This window comes from Oxyura jamaicensis, chromosome 4 (genome assembly GCF_011077185.1).
Source record: "Oxyura jamaicensis isolate SHBP4307 breed ruddy duck chromosome 4, BPBGC_Ojam_1.0, whole genome shotgun sequence".
Classification (NCBI taxonomy): domain Eukaryota; kingdom Metazoa; phylum Chordata; class Aves; order Anseriformes; family Anatidae; genus Oxyura; species Oxyura jamaicensis.
This window is the reverse complement of record NC_048896.1, coordinates 21,014,826-21,041,875: the sequence shown is the minus strand read 5'-3', so window position 1 is coordinate 21,041,875 and position 27,050 is coordinate 21,014,826. Positions and strand designations below refer to the sequence as shown.

At 38.4% G+C, this 27,050-nt stretch overlaps 1 protein-coding gene across 1 annotated transcript in view; it reads right to left on the bottom strand.

Moving 5' to 3' along the window:
- The window catches only part of COL25A1 (collagen type XXV alpha 1 chain), a 314,583-nt gene that overhangs the window by 163,522 nt on the left and 124,011 nt on the right, over positions 1–27,050 (bottom strand). The window contains exons 3-4 of the mRNA XM_035324280.1: positions 2,341–2,385; positions 230–237 (exon numbers count right to left, since the gene is read on the bottom strand). Coding sequence (XP_035180171.1) covers positions 230–237; positions 2,341–2,385 — 53 coding nt within the window. The remainder of the gene's footprint in view (positions 1–229; positions 238–2,340; positions 2,386–27,050) is intronic.

Below are 27,050 nucleotides of genomic sequence, written 5' to 3'. Positions count from 1 at the left end.
TGGAGCGCTGAATGTAAAGCTTTATAGTTTTAGAGACATTTTTCTTAAGGAACTTCCTGACTAAATTATTTGGTTCCAAAATAATTAGTTACTATTTATGCTGTGTAAGTATAAACATAAAAATTCCCTCTTGATGATACATGATCAGTTTATCGTGGTGATAACAAAACGGTATCTAACAGATTTCTCCCTGATTCTGGAAGAACCAACAATGTATCACTGTACTTACAGGAGGTCCTGTGGAGGAGGAAAAGGGGAAAGAGGGGGGGGAAAAAAGACAAAAAAAAATAAACCGTAAGCTTATGAAGTTTTTAAAGAAAGACACATATATACAAATCCAAACACAAGGCCTCAGGATCGTAAGCAAACAATGCTGCTAATACACCGTACGCATTTTCCCATTCAAGTCACTTTTGGTTTAGTTGGGCTTTGCAACTTGTAAATACAGCTACTGCTCAAATGCATGCTCTTACCTTAACAAGGAAGCAAATTCTTCAGCTACAGTCATGCAATCTTATGCAAGTTGCTTCTCCATCCATTTCCATGCAATTTCATGCCAGGCCAAAAATACCAGCCATGGACCATGACTCATTTTGTCAGACTCCACACAAAGCATATGTAACCACATCACTAGTTTCAGTTAGCCACACGGTTGGGCATTTCATCACAGCTTGGCTGCAAAGTTGCACCAAGTACCCTTGGCATTTAACCTTGGCATCTAGTCAAGACATACGTGCACCAGCATCTTCCAGCCTTCCAACTTAGCCTACAAGGGCAGATTCAGTGGCCACCTGACAGTAGTGAACTTTCTTTTCATCACCTTCCTTTCTCAAGGCACACATATAAAATGTTCCCTGTTAAAATGTCACACTTCATGAAGTGATATTTGCACATTTTTTCAATTATTTAAACTCAAAGACTTTTGTATAGCAGTTCTTGGAAACATCATCAAAGGGCCACAAATCAAATCTACTATTTCAGTCTTATTAACTTGAGCAGCTGCAGCTCCCAAATCAATGGCATTTCATTAGCTTTTATGCCTCTCTCTAATTTCTGAATAAAGTGAAGTGCAAAAGGAGTATAAAACCGCAGCAGCTGTACTTGGAGATTGCTTTTAATATTGATAGCCTTTTGTTTTTAACAATGCAGTTTTACTGTCCTGTAACTAAGGCACTTTCTTTATACTGGTAAATATTCTTAAATGGCATTTTAAATTGCAGGTCTGTTTTTAAACAAGAAAGATCAATTTCCTTTGTTAATAGTTTAATGTGTGTTTATTTGAGACATAAAATGAATCAACAAGCATACTGCAAAGTAATTGCCAGGATCATCTGTAAGACAATCTTTAACCTCAGAATTCCCTTCTGTAGCGCAATGCTTTTTTCTCAAGTAAATACTAATCCAACCTCGAATGGAAACATCAAGGTGATTTATATTAACCTTTGGCAGGGTTTGGTTTCAGTTTTGTGATGCAGGAAAATATGGAAATAGTTTTTAAGAGCCAGATAAATAATCATTTACAAGATTAAGGAGGGCTACATAATGAATTTACAGAGACCAAGCTGATTGGAAGAATTCCCTAACGGGCAAAACAGACAATACAGCCAAGGAGATTAGAAATGCTCATTTTCTCCTGCATCAATTCTAGAAAATTCACCTTCGCTGAAGACTCAGTCCTGCAACATAATCGACAGTTCCAATTCCCAGGAAGAGGCACTCAGCATCTCACAACACTGTCCCACATGAAATTTCAAGCTCTACGCCAACACTCGGATTTTATTTCTCAACAGCCAGCTCCCTGGTACAGGATAACAAACCACCAAATGTTTTTCTTATTTACATGACAACTAACTTGCTACTTGTTTCTAGTAAACAGCAATTTCTCTCAAACTGAATATTCTATTTGTCACTTTATTTACCTGAACACTGACACTCTTAACATACTTCTTTCCTTCTCAAACTGTTCATCTCAAACCAAGGAGGCCTCATGCAATGCTGACTTACAGTATCCCCCCAGCTGCTGACTAACATGGAGTTACTCTGATTTGTGCAAGACTTAGAAGACACGGAAATGGTTTGACAATTACCGGTAATGTTGCCAATGGCACCACATCAAACATTGTGAGGTGTGACTACAAAGTAATGACTCTCAAGACCAGGTAACTATCTGGAAGGCCACCAGGTATATGCCAAGGGTCACAAATTTCTACAAGAGAAGCTTCAGAACTCTCTTTCAGAGCACACACGAAATAAAAATAAAGATGAAGGCATGCTGGGTATGCATCCTCCCAAAACCACGCAGACATCAAACAGCAATGAATCACAAAAGTGAAAACTTACCAGTCTCTCCTCTTCTGCCCCGCTTACCTCTTTTCCCTGGAGGACCTAAAAAGAAGATGGTGCGTTGTAACTTTCTTTCTTGAAATTACAACATGTAGAATATTGTTTGTGCTTGGATATAAGGCATTAAACAGATGCATTACATGTGATGCTCACAAATGGGTGTACAAGGCAGTCGGAGAAAAGTCCAGAGACTTGGCTGAGCAAGGGCAACAGATTACCAGAGTAACATACAGGAAGTTGAAGATAAAATGGAGAACTACATCACCCACTACAGGCTCTCAGAAAAAAAATGTCTGGGAGAAGCTGTAGAGGTCATCCAGTTCATTCTTCTTTCTCAAGGCAAAAGTCAACTACATCAAAAATATTATTGCAACTTCCACAGGCATTTCCCCCCTAGTATTTCACAGTTCTGACGACAAGAACATTTTTCTTTATGTTCAAGTTGCTGCACAGAAGTACATCAATTCTTCTGCTGTCCACCAGGGACCCCAGAGAAGAAATGACTCCTTTCCACAAAAACAAAGCAACAAAAACCAACACCAAAGTCTTGGTATTCATTTGAATTGCTACACCATTCTTTCAATCTTCTTAAACCTATCTTATCACAGAGCATTAAATTTCATTTAGTTATTACCGTATTAAGCACTTCCTCTGGAAAAAGCATCCAGCCTTTTCTTGAAAACACCAAATAATGATGAAGCTATCACCTGGCTCCCCACCCCTCAAGCACTAACATTGTATTTGTTGTTAGACAAGCTTGTCTAAGATGCTATGCTTCCAGTTTGTATCTGTTTGCTTTAACACACCAGCTTGGGCCTTGTTCGGTTTTTGCTAAGCAATCCTTTATTAGTCATACTCCTTTTTCCACAAATATTTACATAATACAGTCAATCTTCTGCAGCCTCTAAAGAAAACTAAAGTATTTTTTGTCCCTCATTTCTGCACTTGTCTTCAGACTGTAGCATCCTCCCTAAACTGCAGGCATGAGTAGCACATTCTTCCTTCTTGGTGTCCCTGACACGATGCTCCTGAAAGTGCAAGGAAAGCACACTTTCACTTCTCCTTGTACAGCTAGAAAGAAAGGCAACAGCTGTGGGGTTGAAACAGGACTGAAATGCTGCTGATAGCATCTCACAGACACAGGTGGGTGACTTTCCAAAAGTAACAAAGCATGTGGGAGCACAGGTACCACTGCTTGTGGCTGTGTCACACCGGTTGCAATAGAAATTAGTTGCACATGTGGGCTTGTGCAAATAATTAAGCTATAGTCACAAGTAGTTTCAATATTTTATAAATCATTTGAACCATCACCTCCTATATTTTAAATGCACATGAATTCTAAACTTCCCCCATTAACATATATTGCAAAGTAATCTGGTTTAAAAGACAAAGATGCTGAAAATATACTTCAGTGATTAGTTTGCCAGGGAAATAAAAGGATATTAATTAAAACAAACAGAAAACAACAAGAACACAAAGGAGAGGAGCAGCTGTTACACTGAAGATAGAGAGGTTTGCTCCTGTCAGAACATTATGTCTCACTAAAATACTTTTTTCTTGTTCTAACAACTACAGTGCTTGCATAATGCAAGAAAAGCTTATGGCAACAGCATTATAGAAAGCAGGAACAGCACGGGATATTCATTATCATCAGCATACCAACCAGATGAGAATATTTTGCTATTACACAATGGAGAAACAGGAAAAAAATATCACTTCATTGTAGAGAACCTGCACCTTGCTCCTGAAAGTCTCTGATTTCTCTGCAAGAGATCTGTATGGAAATGTCTTGCACAAGGTGCTTAGGTGCTTCCCCCTCTCCTGAAAGCTTTTATTTATTTTTTTTTTTTATTTTTTTATATTTTTTTTTTTGATTCCTGCACTGCACAGGGCTCTGTCAAGGCAGCAGCCTTTGTAAACCTTTCAGAAATTGTGAAATGAGAGGTGGATCTTGCCAACTTTTACTGGGTTTGGGGGGTCATTTGAGGAAATTATGTCTCTATATTTATTTTTATCAGTACAGAACAACGTTTTTTAAGCATTTCATCACAGATGGTTCCAGTTCACAGAAACAGTAATGCTGACATTTAAGGCCATCACTAGATGACCTACTACTTCAGAAAGTACGTGAGCTTTCATCTTTTCCTGAACAGGCTGCTTTCTAAATCTTAACTGCAAACATCATCTGTTGCTCCAAGAGTTTCCACTTATCAAAACCCGGGGTATTTTGCAGTAAATATTAATTTTCCATCTGTCTAGACTTTTATATCTTTGCGGTAATTGGAGGCTTTGGTGGAGACTCACTGGGGCAGCAGACGCAGTGAATAAATCTGTACCAAGCACATGCGTTTTACAAGTCCACACATTTTTACAGCTTGCACAAGATACACAACCTACAATGTAAATGTTCTGAACCTTCTCACCCAAGATAAAAACCTCTCTAGAATATTACCAGAAGTGTCTGTGCTGAACTAAATTCAATCCAGAGTATTTAAGTAGTAGTTTGTGCAAACATATTTTCATATTAAGAAAAAAAAAAATATTTCAAAAGAAAAACAAAGGTCAAATCTCATTGGAGTGAGCTGACTTAATAAAGATTAATAATCCTGAGCAATAGGCAAAAGCTAGTTTATAGTAGCAAAGTTTGCCAATACATTGTTTTCTTAAACTCACTAGATTTACCTATGGGGAGTAAAAGAAAAATGCCCAAGGATAAGCTGGTTTTCAATTTTAAATTATTTAAGCTTCACAATACTAGAAGGTTTTTTTATTCTGCCAAAAACATTTATGAACTTAATTTTTATGAACAGAAAGTTTAGAAATTATTTTTTCCTTCAAAATCAAAAATCAATGCAATTTCTATAAAGAGACTTTTGGAAATTCTTCAACTCTTCAAATGAAATTTGAAAGAAATGAGGTGATTTTTGTTTAAAAAAGCACCAGAGCCAATGATTTATCAAATCTATCTTCTAAAGCGCTACATGTTAGCTACTCAAAGTTTTGTCTATCTTACCTTAACTGGTTAAAAACAAAACAAAACAACAACAGCAACAACAACAAAAAACCCTAATCCTAATTATTAAAATCCTAATTATGTAGGCAAGTACACTGACATTATCAAAGGAAAAAGTGATACCAAACTAACAGGTACTCACCGACAGTACCAGTATGAGCTCCTACACCAAATCAGTGCACCAGCCTATGGATAACAAAGGAGTTCAAAATCCTGTTCCCTGTGTTACTGATGCTCTGGACATTGCTCACACATCTCCTGACATACAAGTAGTTAAAGATAATGAGTATTCCATGTGTACAGGAAAATAATATGTTCCTGGCTATTTCAAAGGACACCTATTTTGCATATATTTTACAGGAACATAAGAACTTGGCTGTCAAGTCAAGTCAGGAAAAAAAAAAAAAAAAAAGGCCCAATTACATTTTCAGTACAAATCCTGAGCAACTTTGCTGACATTAGTAAAATTACTTCAGTGTCATTAGACCTGAGACTACCAACCTTTCTGAAATCACGTGGTTAAAATATCTAGCACCCAACCAATCCACTCCTTGTAGTTCAACTGCAACACTGGCAAAATGACAGCTGGTGGTTGCATTTCCACCTTCCTTACCCTTGTTGTTCACATCCTGTCACTGGAAGGGGTTTGGGCTACAGCAAACAGGACTGTGGCAACCCCACCGGCTGAGCTCTCCTCCAACAGATGCCTGGGCAACATGAGTTTTGACAGAGACATTCACAGCCCTTCCTCACGGCACTGTAAACAATTCCAGCCTAGCTAGGGAAGAATGGGGAGGATTTCAATCTCATGCGCATGGTCTTACAAACACTGCATGGATCTGTTCCACCCTACTTCATTGGCCTTTTTGCTCTTCCCATTTTTCTCAGCTTTTTAAGCTCATGTAACATTTGGACTCTTCTTTCCTGCCACTCTGCATAACTATCCCACCTGCCATGTCCATCTTCTGCTTTGTACCTCAACCTGTCTGGGACAGCCTGCCCGAATTTCCTACTTCATAAAATCATCTGTTCCCTTTGAGCCTCAGCTGGATAAATAGCATTAATTGTTTCACACACACTACATCTTCTTTTTGGCTCACCATGAAACATCAGTGCATTGCAGTGCTTGGATAGGTGTCAGACGCTATTACACAACTTGGCTGAGGAGAAGCCAAAATCAGTCTATCTGATCCACAGTAAAGAAATCTGACCTCTATAGGTCAGATTATTATTATTTTAACCACTTAGAGTGTCTAGCCTAGCATTGTTTTGCTAGTATCAGACACTACTGAGGGAGCCAAAAGGATCCCATGACCACCACCTGCAAGATAGCCAGAACCGCACATACACATATACATTTCCTCTCTCTTTCTCTGGTAGTTAAACATGTTTGAAGCATGAAGAGTAACATTCCTTCCCAAACCTCTGTCATTATTCAGTATTATCATTCTGAACCAATTTTATAACCATAGCAATGTCTACTGCTTTTTTTTTCCCCTTAACCTTTTAAAATTGTTGGCCCAAGAAGCCATGTGTGATACTAAATCACCATGTATAACCTACTTCAAGTATTCGTTTCTCATTATCAATACTGTTTACTATCTTCTAAAATCACAGACATCTCCTTCAACATTATGAGACCAAGAAACGTACTATCCAGCTTCTTGATGTCATTTTGCTATTTAACAAATTTTTATATTCTCTTATTTGTTTTACTCTTTGTAAGGTGGACAGACCATATATTTTCAACACTTTCATCTGAAATGTCTCCATACCATAAACTATTCTTATTATTACATTTTTCTAAGCTTCCTCTGATCCTGTAGCCACAGTGTTAGCACAAGGCTGAAACACTTCATGCTTCAGCCCAAGCCCTGAGCTCTGACTTGAACACAGCTCCTGCAAGAGGAGCGCTACTCTGTAAGAGCTGCTCTACACCAGAATCTAGCAGCTGGAGATGAAAGGAGCCTGATGTTGCCTTTCCTGCAGAACTGGCAAGGAGCACCTCCCAGTCCTCCTGTTCTCAAGCACTTCCCCAGGAGCAGGTCCTCTTTCTATAGAGCTGCCTGTGTGCAAAACTTGTTTTCAAAATTTCTCTAAGGACAGCTCAATTTAAATCTGCAAATCTCATTCCGTTTCATCTCACCACCTAACGATACAGAGGCAAAAAAGGAAATCAAAGGAAAAAAAAATCTTAAGCAATAATTAATTTCTTCAATTATAAAGTAAAAGATAAGCATTTAGAAGCAAAATGTACATAAATTTCAGTTCTTGGCTACAGATAACCCCTGAACACCCTTTCTAGTTTTCTATCTACCCTAGAAGTCCAAAGATGCTTTCCTTCCCTAGGAGCTGTGGAGAGGGCTGCCCAGCAGCCTTGCTGTTTGAGCACTCCCAAATCACCACCTAACTTCCATTTTGATCTCCCTCCAGCCACACTCCTTACAGGTTTATATTTCTGACACAAGTACGCTTTCCCCACTTATTCATATCCAGACCCAGACAGGGAGTGTGCCTGGAGTCAGCCATTCCCTCCCCAGCCACTGGCTGTGGGGTAGGGGGAAGCTGTCTGTAGCTTTGTGAATGCTGCTAGTGTTGCTCCCTGCGGCAAGAGGCTTGAGTGCTTAAGGGATATTTCCTCTTTTAGTTGCTCTGCTGGCCACCAGCTCCCAGCCCAATCTACAGACTGAACTCATTAATCACTACATAAAACCTCAGTTAACCTTAGCTTCTCTGAATGCCATGATCTAAGGTGGGTTACCTACTTTCTGCAGACATCACACATGATCTTAATAAAACAGACAACAGATGTGAGGACATACTGTTCTGTCTAAAAGCTTTCCTCACAACTAGTTTGCATTTTTATTCCCCCCCCCCCGTTGGCACCCCCCCCCCCCCATTTTTTTAAATTATTCTTGCTTTAATGCTCTACACAAGCGACTGGCATTCCAGCAAAAGTGGCACCACTATCCTACCTAAGAGACCTCCACTATCCTACCGAACAGACCTACAGGCTGTTTTGCATTACTCTGCATCCCCGTGTACTCTAACATGTTGCCCCATCCTTTGCCACAGCTGTAGATCTAGGAGTGCCATCAGTGACCTATTCACAAATATAACACAAACCTTTACTGAATTACAGGAGTCCTGTGCATGCATTACAGTCCCAAAGTTTAATCATACTGACATTTTCTCTTTTCCTTTCAGTAGGAGGAAGACTGAGGTAGGAGATATTGCTGCTTACTGGACCTCTTTTTATGAAGATTTATCAATGCAGAACAAATATGTCCCCAGACTCTGCACCTTTCACAGGTTACACCACCACCACCAAAGTGCTGTGGCAGAATATGTTTAGCTGATGGTACTTAAAATGCTGTCAAAGGTCACCATGTACACTTATATGATAACCAACAAAATGATTCACCTCAGATCATAGCTTGTGTGTCCAGCTACAAGATGGAATGATGATCTATCTTGCCAGAGAGTTTGAAATAGTTCCTAGTGGCCTGGGCTGGAACCGTATGCTGATTCCTGCAGACTAAAGTTTAGTGGTCTCACCACTGAAGTATTTTAATGAACATATAACACTTCATGCACACATGGTCATCTTTGCAAACACAGAAATAGCTGCTATCACCTGGCTGAGAAATATTGCTGAAGGACAGCTGAAGTATGTAGGGATAGCTATTCTATACCAGAAAGGCATGAAAGTCTTCTCATCATTTCAACTTGCCATTCCATTGTATTGTTATCATGCCATATCAATAGTTGGCCCTATGATGCAAAAAAAAACATTTGTTGGAGAGAGGAAAACTCTAAAGCTAAATTTCATTTAGCTTTTTTAAGTATTAATGTAGATGAAATAAGGTATCAGAATTAAATTCTTTCCCCTCAGAATTTGAATTTTCTTTAGGAACAGATTCAGATACTTTCTGAGGACAGTACGGTTGTTTAACTATGCTCTAAAAAAGTAGTTGTATAAAAGCAAAAGCTTCAGAATTAAGAGCTCTTAAAAACTAATCCTGCATCCACCTTCAGGAAGTCACTTCATATCTCAGCAACAGGAGTTCTACCATAGGAAAATGGCAAGCAATTATAGCATGATAACATTGGAAAGTACAACTTTTCTCAAACACAATGCTAAAACTTTGGCTATGTGGCACTGTGCATGCAATTGCAAGTCAGTGAACTAGATGGACCACAGCTGGAGGAAAATCCCACTCAAGCACCCGCCCGCCCATTAAATAGCCTCTCCATACTTGTGGGAGGTGCACCATGGGCTTGGCTTTGCTTTGGGGCAGTTGTGAGCCACGTGGCTCACCTCAATGCACACATTGTCTGCGCTCAGCATTTGAAAATGATGGTTCTTCAGAGGCATATCACTGTGTGAACTTGGAGTATCTTTTTTCCCCCCACATGGTAATAGCAGAAGCAAATAAGAATATAAAAAAAACAGCCAGGGTATCTCAATCTTTCACTTCAAGTTATGGCAACACAGGCAAAGCTAGAATTTATTTTTTTGGTCTTAAACAGCTGGCTTTGTTTCAAAAAAGAAACACCAATAGACTGTGGTTCATTTTTGGCAAAAACACATGCCTCTGAAAACTGAGTCTCACAATGGCAAGGGAGATGCAGTGCCAACAATGGTATGTCACCTGCTCACAAACACTTATCACCATCAATCGTGTTATTTTCACTGGCAGTAGTGAAAGTAAAAGTACCTAAGGATCAGTAATGGTATGGTGGCAGATTACTCTAAATGCTCATCACAGCTTGGGAGTTTTGCTGCATCTTCAATGAGTACCAGTTTAGATCAATATAAACATTTCTGAAAATCTCACATAAGGTGGTGTTTAAAAGTTATCACTTGAAATACCAAACAGTGATCTGAAACCAAAGTATGACATTCCACTATCAATTTTTCACAGTACTGCTACAGTACATACAGCAACAGTAATTTCTGGAATACAATAGCACATTTTAAAATAAATCTAATCCTAATTTTTAATCTGAAAGTACTAATAACACTGTCTTTAGCTTCATTAACAGGAGATAAATATCCTTTTGTGTACTATGTATATGACATTGAAGTTGTTACTGTATTACCATATATTTTCTACATATTTAATCTGCATTTGAAACAAACAGTGTAAATGTAAATTGCTTACCAAGAATATTTGTTCACAAGTCATAGCCGAGCCAAATACACATTTAAGTGACTACAGTCACTTTCAGGTTTGAAGTCTCTTGTAAACCTGTAGTGGTCTACCTTAACTTATTTGCAAGCTACTAATTTTTTCTAGATTTTCTGGTCTTCCTTGTCAGCTCAAGAGCAATCCTAAAATCCAAAGTATTGCCACAAACAAGTAATATTTCCACCAAAGAATTTGTCTTGTCAATTTAATTTGATTCTTAAAATTTTCTCCTGCAAAGTCACTAAACAGGTTTTCTAGATTTTTGAAGATGTGGAAAAGCAACAACATATACTGTTAAAACCCTAAAACATAAATGAAACATATTTTATATCTTAAACTATCTCCACTTACATTGTGGAGTCCAGGTGTCTCCTCTTTCTACAGATTTGATCTGCATGCTTAACTTTTAAGCCATGATTGACAAGACTTTCATGATTCTGATGACAGATTAAAATGTTCATTGAATTTAGAGGGTTTTTATTTCAGTTGTGACAGCAGTGCACTGGGAGACAATGAAATACAATACCAGGGGATTAAAGGCAGCACAGAACTAGTCAGGCACTGGTACTGCAATCATCTTGGTCCAACCCACACATGCTGATCACCCATTTAAACATAAAACCCTACCCTGAGCACAGCATATTCCTTTCAGTCTTACTCACGTGCCTCCTCTCATTTCTAATATAATAAATATATCATCTGATGAGGAGCTTAGTGACAGCTGCAGAAGTTAGTTCTAATTACAAAAAATAATAAGTGGCTTTAAAAGGTTCAATAAGTCTCTATTGCATAACAGTACCAAAGCAACACAATTCTTGCTTACAAACAAAAGTAAATAAATAAATAGAGTGCCATGACTGCCCTACTCCACAAATCCAAGTATCACAATTTCCTCTGGAGAATCTATAAGAGCACCTCCTTTACTGATGTGCCATTCATTTACAAAAAGGGAGAACAACAAACTAAACTCACTCACTTCCAAAATAGCTTGTTTGGATTAGCCCAGGAGGGACAAAACTGCAAAAGACCAAGAAGTAATAAAAGGAAGTAACTCACTCACTTTGGTTTACATCTTACAGCTGCCTGTGTACTTTTCCTGTGATCCTGGCTCTGGTTCCTAAGGAGACACATATCCAATCTGACAGACAGCAGTAAAATATTTTTATTATCCTGAGCTACATTCTGCTCCTTAGCCTCAACTATTTCAACAATATACTTGCCTGAAGAAAACAAAACAAAAAAAAAGTACTGCAAAATCAAGTCTTCAAAGAAAGTACAATCTGTATTCATCATATCCTGTTTTAAACACTCTCATGAGACCATGCTCAGTGTGCCTTAGATCCACTGAACATTACTCCAGGTTGAGATGCGAGTGCACTGTGTAATCACAACAAAACAGACTTCAACAGATGCCAAAACAGTCAGGAGTTGTATTTTTCTTACTATAGATGTCTCTTTCAAAATGTAACAGAACAACCAAAGAAAGTTGTAATAGGTCAGATTAAAGATTAAAGAATTGATGGATGAGGGTTTATTATAATTGTATAGTGGCTTGCTTCATTATGTTTCCAATTATTTTAAGTTTTTTGTTGTTGTTGTTTTTGTTTTTTAATAAAAGCGTAAAGCTTAGTAAATGGCCCACATTTTGAGAGCTCACAGAAAGCTGCATGAGGGAATGGATGCTCTCAGCTGCTTCTCTGCGACCAGCTGTACCTCCAGTAGCTTGGAAAACATCCAATGCCGTTAACTTTGTCAGACAACTGTTACCCCATGTTGAACTTAAAGAACTTAATCCACTCTGTTATTGCCTTTTCACAGGTGGAACTTGTGCCCTTTTCTTTTATCAAGGTCTGTCTCGTGACATAATAGAGACTCCAAAAATCTAATGACTGTTCACATTATTTTACATAGATCATTCTTTACCCATACAAAGAAAATGGACTAGAACAAATAAGGAAAAAAAAAAAAAAAACATCTCTAGAAAAGCACATGGAGTTAATCTATCATTTTAGATTGCCAGACACACAAATATACATTCAGAGCTGAGTGCGCGCACAAAAGATCTTTCTACCTAACGACAATTCCAGAGGGCCTTATCAGCTTTGACTGAGGCAAATCCTCCCCTGGAGCTATGGGACTTTGACTTGGGCAAGTGCTGAATAAAAACCAAGCATCCTGAGATTTGGCTCAGTCTCAAAGGGAAAACAGCAATGGATATTCTTCATAACATAATACAAAGCTAACTGTCATCTAGCATACAGTAATTTACACATGCAACTGTGTAAATATGAGTTAAAAGAATTCATATTCTTTTAAAAAAGAAGTAACTCACCAGAATTACCCACCCTCCTATCATTTATACTTGAAGATTTAGCTGCAAAACTTTACTTACAGTATTTTCCAGGGAATGAAATAAAGAGATTAGCAGATTTTTTTACATACCTACCACAAGCAGAGTCATAGCTAATTAGATTGGTACATAAATCAATCAAGTTAAGTTGTATCCATGCAGGAGTTATGGAAGAAATGCACCTGATTCAGCAGGGCAAGCTCCTGTGGCTTTCCATCTGCAAAATGCAACTGTAGCTTTCCACAACCGTGGCAATAACATCTGGAATGAAATTAGAGTACTGGGGAACAAGTCTGGAAACAGAGAAATGTTAACTTTTTGCCTTTTATCTACAATCTAAGTTGCAAGGAGCCTGGCATGTTCAGTGTGAAGAGTTACTGAAAATCTGCCTCTGAGCATCACAGTACAACCTTCAGGGAGCTGACCGTAATGGAAGACCATTCTTTGGGCAGATATTTGAGCAAGAGTTACATCACCAACCTGCCCAGATGTGACATATTCAAGGTGTCACAGACTGAATAAACCACTTTATACAAACATCTTTTTTTTTTTTTAGTGAAACAGGACAGATGACTTAACACCGCCTCAACAGAACGGGATGTTGAAAAGCGTTAAGCTCTGTATTACACCTAAAGTGCTGTCCAGAGTTAATAAATTTACATGGTGCAGTGCTTAAATATCCAGAAAGCAAAATTTAAGGGAAGTTAAACATTAGCACTTTGCTATGACTAAGTGTTGCATTTTTCCAGAGGCAGGGAAAAATGGCATTCATAACATAATGGAAAGTTATAGTCATAACCCCCATCAAGGTTAAACATTAATAAAAAGCATCTTTTAAAGCTTAATCTAAACCTCAAGGACTGTGTCTCCGAGTCAGGAAGTGAGAGGGTTAAATAGGGCTAAGAAGTCTGGTCATGCTCCTGATGGTGTCACTGTTCTGTCCTAGTAAGGGCCACAGACCTGTGGAAAGTGTTCATTAAAAGAGCCACACGTCTGTAGAGCACTCGGGCAGAGATTTAAAAAAAAAAAAAAAAAAAAAGCTTACAGCTCTGCTTAGATACCAAAAGCAGTAATATGAACTCATAAGTTCCTGAACAAAACACTAACTTGGCAACCACGTTTGGAACAAGTTACAGTTTGCATACAAACCTACTTGGCAAGCCAGACAATGCCGTGTTGGAATAATCTCTTCTGGATAAAGGCAGAGATGAGCCCTGTGGTGTCAGTCATGGGAAAGCATGCTGGGGTCTGGCAGGATTTCTGAGATGATAATACAAGGTCATAATCATCTGCTGAACACCGAAATCCAAACATCACTTTGGAATTAAGGCCCCGATATCAAGTCCTAACTAAAGGGACACTAATGTAATAGGCAAAAGCCTATCCAGGCTGAGAAGAGAATGCAAAGCCACTTGTTTGCTGTGGCTTTCAGATACAGCCTTAAAATAGGCAGTGCTAGAGTGCACATGTATACCCGCACCAAACAGTGAGCTTTAGTGGACCCAGAAGAGGTGGCCCCTTCCTGTGGACCACACAACCCAAGTCTGGAAGTCTACTCAGTCAGATGTGCTGCAAATATAACAGACCAAGTAGAGCAAATATAGCCATATAATTACAATTATATTACAAGCAATGCCAAATTGCTTTAGAACAGAAGCAGACACAAAGGAAGAACACCTCCAAATACCAGAATCTATGGTGTTGAAAGCTGTATTACGTTCAAATATTTCTGGATGAGGATAAATGGGAAGACAAAAATCCGCAGCAGAGTCAATAGAGGCAGCCCATTCACCTTTACACTCTTAAAAAGCTTGCTGAGTTTACCATAGAAAGAGAACTTTGACAGCCTGATGCTGAATAACGTAGTTATTACCTATCAAAAGAACCATTTGGCAAGGAACAGGAGGGGGAAGATAAGCTTTCTACCTTTTGGGTCTTGATTTCTCGCAGAAACAACATCAATGACAAAAAAAGTCCAGATTTTAGCTCTTTCCTTTTCGTGGTCTTCAATGTCATTGCTGTTTGTTCAGTAGGTCTCCCTCTTCTCATTGCCACAACAGTCAAAGAAAATGATTGTCCCTCCACTTACGGAACAATCAGTAAATGCACCTAGCATATGATGATCCAACTTTTTATCATTGACACATTCAAAGATGCTACTATTTTCCCTCTTCCACAAGATAACCACGTATAAACAAACTTTTCTCTAAAAGCAAACCAAAAAACACCTACTAAGACAAAAGCCCAAGGAGGGAAGAAAAAAAAAAAAAAAAAAAAAAAAAAGAAAAGGCCCTGCTGTTTGGTTCAGAAGGTCTCTGAGCCAAGTTTCTTTCAGGATTATAAACTTGGTAGCCTTCTTGGCCTTGCCTGAAGCCTGTCTGGAATGACCACAGACAGGGCACGGCCCCTGCTGAGCCTCAGCTCCCCCAGTTTTGAAATAAAGATAAGGTAAGCAATAGACAGGGTTGGTTAGGGCCAGCTATGCAACATCTAATTCCCTCCAGTCTATTCAACAAAAGCTTTTTACATTGAGATTAGCAGAATATAAACCCTTTTCTCCTCCTGCCAAGCCACAAACTTTAACACCAGATACCAAATATTATACATTTAGTACACGGGCTGTTATTTTTTCCTCTGCAAAGCACTTGAGATCTCTGGGTGAAAAAAGCTAAGAGCCAGTTGCCACTGCAACACTATTACTCTTGGTACCAATAGTACACTGCCCATCTTAAATAATACTGAATTAACATTCCAGGGTAAAACAAAGCAACTTTTGCCAGTCAAAACATAAAATTCATGTAAACTAAAAATGCTTATCTTGGATATACACAAGAAAATATTGCCACAATAAGCTCGTAATAAGTAGTTGCCTCATTTGTCAGACCACATCATGTGATCTGCAAATTTTGCAGACATGATGTGGTCTGCAAAAACTTCTAAGTTCCTCTGAAGAGTTTGGTTATAGATGTTATGGCCAGAGAGTCACTGAAGTCTTCATCACATGCCTTATCAGAAAGCATGCATCCTGACATTTTTACAACAGAGTATGCAATGTACTTCAATAACTGAGGAAGAACAAGTCACAGTGGTGAAGCTTTTTGAAAACAGATTATTATGTCTGCTTATAGAAGGCAGATTGAATATGCAAAGCAGTTTGCTAGCACTAGTGAAATAGCAGGCGCTTTGCTACCATGGAGCTTTTGGAAATCTTCCAGTCCTTATCATCTTGTTAATAAAGATTTTCACTGCAGGACCAGCAGGTGATCAATGAAATTACCTTCCAAAGTCTTCTAAGTTGTATAAACATTTCTAAGATATTGTTCAGTGATGTCTCTCAGTTCTCCCAAACTAGTGAATCTATCACATAGAAAGTAGAGAGAAGTACTTAGTTAACAATGGCACCCAAGTTATTTGCTCAGTATGCAATGTAAAATCTTCTTCACTGAGTTCTTCATTCATTGCAGAGAGCTGAAAATTACAGTAGTGACTCTAAAAGAATCCTTGCCCCTTTTTGTTCTGCAGTAAGAAATTCAGCACCAGAGAGACAAAAGGGTAAAAAAACCTCTATATTGGAGTAGTCGAAAATACTCATTCATTACACTGACGGTGCTGGAGTTTGTCTATTCCTCCCTCTTCATGCAATCTAAATACTCCTCACAGCCTCCTGCATCCTGCACAAACTCCTGATACTTGAAATCAGTCTCAGTTTTCAACTGAGGCTTCAAGCTAACTAAAATCTAGTTTATTTAAACCTAGTCAAAACCTAAACTGAATGTGCATCAAAAATGGTACTTAGTTCAGAATTCTCCTGCAGGTATGACCATTTAAAAATCTTTTCAGTATCTCTATTATCTTTGCCCTAATCTGCTATTTTCATCCTCTCAGGAGCTGCACATTTCTTTGGTTTCTCTTGAGAACTTAGGTGCTCAGGATCACATCGCCAGTGAAAAATACAAATACAGATGAGCCCTTAACATTACACCTATTCATTTTTCTCTTGAAGTAACACATACTACCAATATAAAAAAAGACCTTGAGCCACTAAGTATTTACAATTACTATACTTTGTACATGAAGATAGATACTTTATTTACCATCAGTTCTTACAGTAGCCATCTACCATAAAATTTTCACCAAGTAACACTACAAAGGATCAAGTCCACTTTTTATTTTCTAATGCAGATTGACTCTACTTCCTCTAATGTCCTATTACATTAGGGAAGAGAAGAACTGTTCTGTATTCACAAATCATAACAAGCTGTCTCTGAAACATGCATTTAATAGGATTATTATGCATGAGAATAATATTTACATTGCTATGTTTATTACTGTTTCTGGCAGTGCAAGGTCAACACATATACATCTACAGCATTCATAATATTCACATACTATACTACGTTTCGATCCTGCAAATCCTTTTCTCATCCCAGTACTATAAGACACAATTTCTATTCTATCGTAGCAGCCTGAAGTGTTTTAAATCCAATCTCATGACAACAGGATTAAGAAATAAACTCAAAAACTGGTCTAAAAAAAACTGATCTAAACAAAAACCTTGAAGACAACAAATCAGAGAAGACAACAAACCAGAGAAGCAGTCTGTACAGGACCATCAGTCTTCTGTCTTCAAAATGATAATATTTTGAAGACATTTTTAAATTACTTGAAGGTCAAGACTTCTCAAAACTCACCACTGCTAATAATAGGAACCATTTACCAAACACTGCAAGATCCTTAAAGCATCATGTATAAACATAATGTATGCCAGAACATCGCTATTGACATCGTATGTTTTCACATCAGTGACTTTAATGTTATCGCTACAGGAAGCCTGATTGTTTTCTTAATAGTAAGCTATCTTCTTCAGGAGCCTATGCCAATTAGACAATAGTCATGTGCAAACTTGCATACTGGGATTTTGTTTCTCTCTAAAGCAATGAACTCTAAAGACATCTGCAGCTGGGCATAGTGCCCAAGCTGGTACAATTACAATGTTGTGCCAGCTACTCATTGTTTAGAGTGATGGATTTTATATCTGTCCATGCTATCTTGCTGGAGTCAACAATACTTTTTTATTGGAAGCAAGTTGGAATGGCAGAAGCCTTTGCCAATTCCCAAGTGCAGCAGTGTGTTTCTATAGCCTTTTCCTAGGTAACATTATATAGCAATTTATATTGTGTACCCTGCCAGCACTTTATCCTGAACAGGTGCTCAGCAAGCTTTCAGACTATTACAGTGTGACCAATGTGAGAAAACCAAGGCATGAGCAAGCCAGCCTTCTCCACAGGACAGCAGCATTAGCATGCCAGCAGACTGGCACGTGAAGTTGAAGAGCCCTTCTGTAGGATCCTGCCCCATTTATTCCATCAGGGATCATATGTTTTATGGACAGCGGCAAACACCTTTTAAGCTTTGAAACAACAGACCAAATCCTAGCTCGGCACTAGTTTTCAGTTGTATTCACAACTAAGAGAAGCTTTTTGGCTTCTTCTGAATATCTTGCTGATATTCAGCCAGCACAGAATGCAGTATGATCCAAGGCGTATTCCCAAGGCTTATTCTAGTAACACTAATAAAACAAATACCTTTGGTACCATGAATAAAATAGAACTGCTCATTTACATATTTGAACTTATAGACTTTGTAAAAAGGGTTGTAATACTTCATACAATGGGGAAAAATACTAAATATTAAGTGTATGGCTGAAATGTATAGCATCTTGTCTGGCTGGCAAAGCAGCAATAACAACCAATGGAGAATTCTCTAGAAACCATTGCTGGATAAAAAGCAAAAAAAATAATCCCCTCTCTGCCTCCCATCCTCATGCAAACGCTTCTGCTTAGAACATAATTCATTATGGGACACTTCATAAATACTGAGACTGTACTAAATGTACTTAATACTTTATCTACCATACTTGTAAATCCACTCTGAAGATAGAAGCACAAATGATTGTGCAAAAAGTAGGTGCAACCATAAAAAAAAAAAAAAAAAAAAAGTAACTGAAATAACCTTATACAAATTATTTATTAGAAATAAATATATACAGGCAACTACGAACAGCTTTGAAATGTTATTCCAAATGTAAGCGAGTGAGAAGCTGCTTGTATGTGGACAAGCCATAAAGGGGAATGGCCCACTACAGAGCATGCTCACAGGAACACACTGAAATTGCCTTAAAGAGGTTCCCAGAGAGACCACAGGCTGCATCCTCTGCCTTTGAAAAGGCCTGCAGAGATCAGCACCAACAAGTCCTGAAAACTGCTAAGCACACGTATGTGGGCTGCCTTCAAGCAACCTTCACTGCGGATTTACTGTGAAATGCACTGGTAGTATATAAACTGAGCCCATGATATCCTGAACACAAGACATTTCCAGATTCATCATCTATCTGTGCTACGTGATTCTGGGCTGCAAAACCTCCCCAGGCCTCAGCGTCTCAGCATTAAATAGGTACCACAATCCCAAACTCTGGGTGATGCTGATAAATGTGATGTGTGTAAGGCAGCTAGAGATGGTTGACCAACATGCTGTAAAAGAGCAAACTGTTACACTTCCATCATCATCTGCTACTCCATGCTTGGGAATCCAGTTTTAGCAAAGCAAATTGTACAGAAAGTCACAATATCTTCATGGACCTTTTAAGGAGCCAGTTAAAAGTCTTACCAAAACTTCTCAGGCATCTACAGGGCATTATCTGTGTGCCACAAACAGAATCAATAACAGGTCCGGTGGCACAGTACGTTGCATTGTATTGGGCAGCAGGGGTTGAGGCAAGAAAAGGGTTATCAGACAGTGAGTAATGGGACACCTGCTGTCACCTATAGTCTGTTTTGAATCCAGGCTATACAGTTTCATCACTGACAGCACAGAATGTGAGTAATGCTGCAGGCCAAACAGGGACCTGTCTGTCTGCCTCCCGGTGTTTGGGCAAAATGTCCCTAGAAACTGATGTAGTAGCAACATTCAAGAAATGCAAGAATCATGGTTGGATCCCAGCCACTCTGCAATAGCATTAATGATTCACGCTGTGGGCATTATTCTTAAATTCTATTAAACCTTTCACTGTATGAGAGTCACATACGTGGAGTCAATATGGCCTCTTGGGACTACACAAAACATTCATCCCTTTTAAAACCTGTCAGCACTGAGAAGAATTTGAACTATATATCTAAACCGGAGCCTGAGGGCAGACAAGAGCACTGCAGAGCATCCAGGCACAGTCTCACTCACTTTGGCCTGATCCGCTGACACACTGACCCAGTACACCGCTCAGGATCCACCTCCCAAGCAGAGGTGCAGGATGGGGCTCCAGGCTCAATGGAAACAATGTAAGCTCTGCTTATTTGTCATGAGCAGGATGTGGGGCTAAGATCTAGAGGCCCTCTTTGTATTTTAACTCCTCAGCATCTCAAAGAAGGTAAAGAGAAACATTTACAGGTGCCAAGGACTGCAGGAGCTGGGTCTTCAGCCCCACTAAAATCAATAAGGTTGTTTTCTCTCTCCTCTCAATACATCACTGTAAAAGTGAGGAACTTTCTAGTTATCACACTTATGCTGCAGGACTCTATGGCAGCTCCCCTCTCAATATGAATCAGCAGTTCTTGCTCTTCCTTTTTTTCTAGTTATCTTTTTTTTCTCTAGCAGCTTCCACTAAATTTGAAGATGTTTTCTCTCATGTGATCTGCAGGATTTCTGCTACCTACTGCAGCAGGACACACTGCAAAAAGCTCAGATGACTCTACACCTATTTCTTAAGTTATCATGGGTCTCAAAAACCTGAGTATCAGCAGAAATATGTGCAAATGCTTTTTGGGTTAGCTAAAGCATATGCATAACATGGTATTCAGATCATTATTACACACTTTGAGCTAATGAAACCTATGAGCAAGAAGCTCCCTGAGAAACTGGCTTAATAAGCTGGCAATACAGCGGCAGCCAACTCCGACAAGGCATTTTGCTTTCTAGAAAGGATTTCAGAGAAGTGGCACTAAATCAATAGCTACTTTTCCCCTCTGATGTTCTGTAGGCTCGTTGGCCAATTTAGAATTGCTGTCTACCTAAAAAGAATAAACTTAAAATCATTTCATAATCCTCCAAATTTCTCTTAATCACTTGAAAATACAAACCTGGCTTCCAATGTCAACATCAAAGTAAAAGAAAATCTGTTTAGGCACCCTTTCACCTTGCCAGAACTCAATTGCAGAGGGGAGTGCTATGCTTCAAGCCAAGACATTTGCAAAGAAAAAAGCTTCTACAAAGTGCCTCTGATATTTCATTTTTTATCACTCAATTACTTGAGTTCTGTGGCACCCTTCCATGTTAGTACAGAGAGGTTTGAGTGGAGGGGATGGGCAGACCAGAACCACAGACAGGGAGCACAAGAGCACTCCATTTATTACCATATTCATAAACACAGGGCTCTTATATCACCAAATAAGTGACCACAAACAAGACCTTATGGCAGGGCTGCCCTTAGCCTTTCTGGTCAATATGCCACCAGAACTCTCATTTCCATTTTGCATGTCCCCAAGACTAACCAACCCAAGGCACTGACTTGAAAAATGAGACTTGACTAAATCCACCCAGCTCTAACTGACTAGATTAATCCAGCATGTGGCGGATAACAGATGTAACATTTCTTATAATCCATACGGGCAGGATGCCAGAGCAACTACAGCAGCAGCAGCCACTAATTAGCTTCAGGGAAGGAGGAAGTAAAAGAGATTGGTCTGGGGCTGTAGAAGACCTACTGTGGAAAGCAATAAATAGGTAAGAAAGTCCCAGGGCATGGAAAAGGGAGAAACATAATCCATGGATGTCTGATACCTCATGGAAGCTACAGCCTGAGGAGAACAACTGGTAGATGAAGTAGCTGAGCTTTCATCAACACACCTTGTATACTCTCGGGTTGGAGCATGGATCCTGTTCCCCTGGTACTGGACAGGTCTGATCTGAACTGTGGGGCTGAAGCTCTGGTTTGTGCATGATAATGCATGTGCTCATGGAACAGGAATCACTAATGAGCCACTGTATCTGCCTCACCAAAGAAATCTGCCTCATCCAATCTCCCACGACTAACTGTAGGTGTTAGCATGTGCTGTCAACGGTCTAGTAATATGAAGAATCCTAACTGCTTCAGCAAAGTTCTTAGGAAAATTAGTATACTGGATGAAAAAAAATGGAAGAAAAAAATATTTCAATGGCCTCAAAAAAAAAAAAAAAGCACAATAACAAAGAAACAAAGTAGATGAATTTTTCAATGCAATGTACAAATGATGTATTTTATTTATTTATTTTTGGAAAGGGTGATAACAAAAAATATTAGAGGAAAATATAGAACATCATGCCTCACAGCTGAAAACATGCCAGGGCATCTGCTCCTACAGAAGCAAATCACCTTTAAATGACAGAAATCACTTCTGGAGAAAGACTGTTTTTAAACTGCATGATTTCTCTTAAACAAGGAAGTCTTTTTGCATTTATATAAAGCATGCATTCTAGACAGACAAGGAAAGAGACATAGGACTGCTGTCAAGCTTTCTCCAAGCTTTAGCCATTTGATAAAACCTTTGATAATGTATTCATGAATGTTTAATCTGAGGCTTTAATTTTCAAACAGCTTCCTAACAAACAGATTTATTTCCCATCCATATTCTGCCTTCATATAATTATCGTTTTGCAAGTTATTTTCTATATTGATTAGCCCAGCAAGGAACATGTCCATCATCTAAAACCTAACTATGCTTATCAAAAATGAGAGAAAACTAACGGCAAAAAAACTAGTGTTTACTTAATCAAAATAAAAAGGTACTTTTCTGGCATATGAGGCAAGCACTAAAATGTAGGCCTTTCAAGTACTGAAATGTAAATTAACAATTTTCTTCATCTCTAGTTTGCTTTAAGTGTTACTGCAATGGTAATTTATTGCAAAGTGTTGAGAATAAATGCTTTTCTCACCACTTTCATTTCAAACACTAACACTTCAGTTTGAATGTCCAGAAGAATATACTAGATTGAAATTACACATGAAAGTATATCTTCTCTACCAACATCATCTGAGCTTAGAAAAATAATAGCACTTTGCAATGAGTGAAACAATTATTTTCAGTCCGGTATGGGGTGATGAAAGACAGAAGGACAGCCAGAGAACAGGACTTCTAAGCTCATGAAAGACAATGCCTATGATACTTTTCTTGAAGAACTGTTTACAAGGATAAACAAAGCCATTAGAAAAAAAAAAAAAAAAAAAAAGATATGGACCTTCTATAACTGCACTAACTAATGTGCAGACTGATTTCTAAAGATATTAATAAAAGAAGGAAAAAAAAGAAATCAGCCAGCTGCAGTGTATGATTGTAAGAAGCTTTGAAAATCATGAAGAGCTTTCAAGGGCAGCTACTGTCACTTCAGAATTCAACAAATAATTTCAGGGTCTAGATGTTGACCTCTCACACCATAGCAGAGTACACCATTCACTATTTGTAACAAATGACAATTCTTCAGTTAAAAGAGTTGTTTAAGCAATTTCTTTAAAACTTGACTGAACTTGATGCTGTTGTGTTAGATACAATTTGAAGCAGGCCGATGTATTTTAACACTTTTCTTAAATGGTTCACTGCTAGGCTCGCCTATACAAGCAAAGTAAAAGATTTCACAAGGACAATGTGCTGCCTTTGAATGTCTTAGAACAGAAACGAGTCCCAGATGTGAACTCTGGCTGAGAGAGTCACTGAGAGCTAAGGAACTATCCCCTCCCGCAGTGGTATTGAAAGTCATAGTATGTAAGGTGCCTGAATATAGACCAAAGTACCAAATATATCTCAATTTGTTGCTGAAATTGAGCCTTCCTCTGAACATCAACAGCCTACAAGGAGGGAATTTGGATAACATAGTTACAATCCTATACTTCAAAACATGTTTAATTTGTCATTCTCTATGAAAACCATAATGTTTTCCATAAAACCATGTTTTCCATTAAACCATAAATTTCCACCAAATGTGAGGAAAAGATATGGCACACATCTGGAGTAAGAGGGTTATAAGTATTTGGGCAAACTACTTTATAAGAACATACTGTATTTTAGGATAAAAACAAACAACAACAACAAAAAAAAAAACGTCTGCCATGCTTACAGATTTTTAAAGAGGATAGGACAAGTTAGTAGATTTAATGAAATCAATTTTTCTTATTTGTTGGTGCAAATAACCTCCTACATACTTCTGTATCCTGAGTTCTAAGGGTTTTCTTTGTTTGTTTGTTTATAAGTGATAAGACTACACAGATTTTTATTTATCCAAATTGCTGTTGGAGTTTTCATGCTACAAATAGCAATATACTAGGAAATTTTCTGTGCAGAATACTGTAGCCTAGACCTCAACTTTTCCCATTGCAAATAAAATCAGATGCAATGACCAGCAGTATCTACACATTCTGATTTTCCCTGGGGGTAGGGGGTTCACAGAATTTGCTAAATGAAGGGATTTAATGGCTAAGTGGAATTATACATCATTACCATTCAACACAAATACCTATGGAGAGGTCAACTTGATTATCTAGCAGAACTAGCTAAAAATTTAAAACCAGGATTGGACCTTCCCAATTTAGGAGGCAAGCTGTCCATGTGTTCCTTTCATCATATCACTGCACCTTACAGTTTCTTTCACTACTTCAAAAAGCTGTTTTGATGTCATCCAGTCACCTGACTAATTTTTTATTCTATATCATTATAGGATTTTATTTATTTAATTATTTTACAGACAGCTGGCACATCACTTAGAAACAAATCCTATGAAATATGCAAAGCAGCAGCCTGTTCAACGAACAAAAGCAAACCTACAAAATACTGAAGTGCTAGTGCTAAAATTAGTCTTTACATCAAGCGCAGGAAAATAGCAGGTGGTGGATTTATGGTTAAAAAAAAAAAAAAAAAAAAAAAAAAAAAACAGCTCCTCATTCACATGGAAGCTACATCCTGGACAAGTCCTGCCACATTATTCACTGCCTGTGTCACAGCTGAAGTGGAGTCTATGAGCCCCAGATGGACCTTTTTAGAATTTGACAGCAATAATTATCTTTCTATAAATATCTTTCTATACCTGCATCCAAGACCAGTCATAATCATATATACAGCATGGACAGAGGCCACTGCACTGTCTCCTTATTTGCTGTGGGGCAATTAAACAGCACTTGTTCCACCACCTTTTTGGTCTCTCTTACTTTGAGAGAGTTCCCTTTCAGAGCTTTGCTGCAGGCCACAGTAAATTCCCCGAAGGATGGAAGCTTTTAGAAACCCTTCCACTGTCAGGCACCCTTCAGAAACCCTTCCACCAAATAGTGATTGCCTGGTGATACAGCCTATGCCCTGCTGAGAAACAAATTCCACATTCTTTATAGATTTTTCTATTTATTCTAAACATTTTGTTAGTATTAACAGGATTTTCACATCTGATTAAAAAACAAAACCAACCCCCCAAAAATAAATAAAAAATGACAAAGTGCATCTCTACCACAACAGGCAACTATTAATTCAGGCAAAAGATGCTTACAATAGGCAATTTTGCTCTTTCCCAAGTGCACTGCAATCATTACTGAGATAATTTGTATTTAAAAAGGGTTAAGTTCTAAATACATGTAAGAGATGAAAATCTGATGACTGAAAATGCCAAGTAATTGAAATCAGCAGTGTATTACAATCAAATTCAAAAACTGCCTAATACACAGCTTTCCATTTGTTACCCAAAAAAGTATCCCTTCAAAACTATGACCAAGGCCAGATTAGCCTTTGGGGTTTTTAATGTAAAACCTAACTCCCACCCAGCTCTTTGCTGGTGAGTGCCATCCATCCTTGCTGATGCTCAGACGGTCCCAAAGACGGTCCCAAAGATTACTGCCAGCCAACCCCTTGCTGTTATTGTTCTAAACATAACTCGAAGGTTAACTCGAGCAGGCCATCTACAGCCTCCCAGCTGAAGAGCTGGACCAAAGCTTTGGTGAGGTGCAGCTGAGCGTCTGCACTGCAGAGCCTTAACAATTCTCCTGAGCATGGAGGGGGCAGAACTTCTGACATGTTAGTGGGAAAAAGATAGCAATCCAAGCTGTGGAAAGTAACGCCTCAGTCTGTATTTGGATAGACTTCTGCTTTATGAAGAATGCACGATCATTTCTTTTTGTGAGAAGGAAATTATTTCCACTAAAATTCTGCAAACAAGTCACTATCAATCAAAAGAGCTTTTAATGAATGTGGAGAGAACAGGTTGCATTTTTAAGCAGAAGGGCTGAGAGGGCTACAAAAGCCTATGAAATTATTCTTCAAATGTGCTTCCATGTGGAAATAACCTGGCACCTAGCCCACAAAACTAACAGATACCTTGCTGTCTCACAGTAGAGCTATTTTGGGAACCATGATGAATTCTCAAAGTTTCACAATAACATAAGAAGTTTTCTCCAGAGACACTACTTTATACTGCATTTAACTGGAACTGGTTCTGGCCACTATCCACATCCTTTGTCTCTGTTCTTCCTCTCTAAGAAATGATTTACTTACAGTGACAGAACAGCACAGGCTAAATAAAATGGAAAAACAAAACAAAAACAAAACAAAACAAAACAAAAACACACACAAAACAAAACAAAACAAAAACACACACAAAACAAAACTATGAGAAGAAGATGATGCATGTTAAACAACAAAATACGGTCTATATTTCAGGTCACTTTTTGGTCTGAAGACAAGAGACCTTCCCAGCTGCCCTGTGACAGCTTCCACTTGCAGCCATGGATATATTCTTAATTTGGAGACTTACAAAGGTATCAGACTCATTCCTCTATGAAACTCAATTTAACCTTTTTTTGCAGTATACAAATACATCAGATTCTCCAAGGTGCTGATTATGATCCTGGAAGTGGATTCTCCATTTCACAGAAGCAACATTACAGAGAAACACTAAACAATTCAAAATAAAAAAATACATTCAATATTTGCATTTGAATACTCAATTCTTAGAGCCTCTGTAACATGCGTCTTAACTCCCTTCCACGCCCACTAGCAAAAGGAAGAATTTCAATATAAAGGCTAAGGAGCATATACATATTTTATGATTTGACATACCTGTATCTAAAGACAGAACACAACTGTATGGTCAAAAA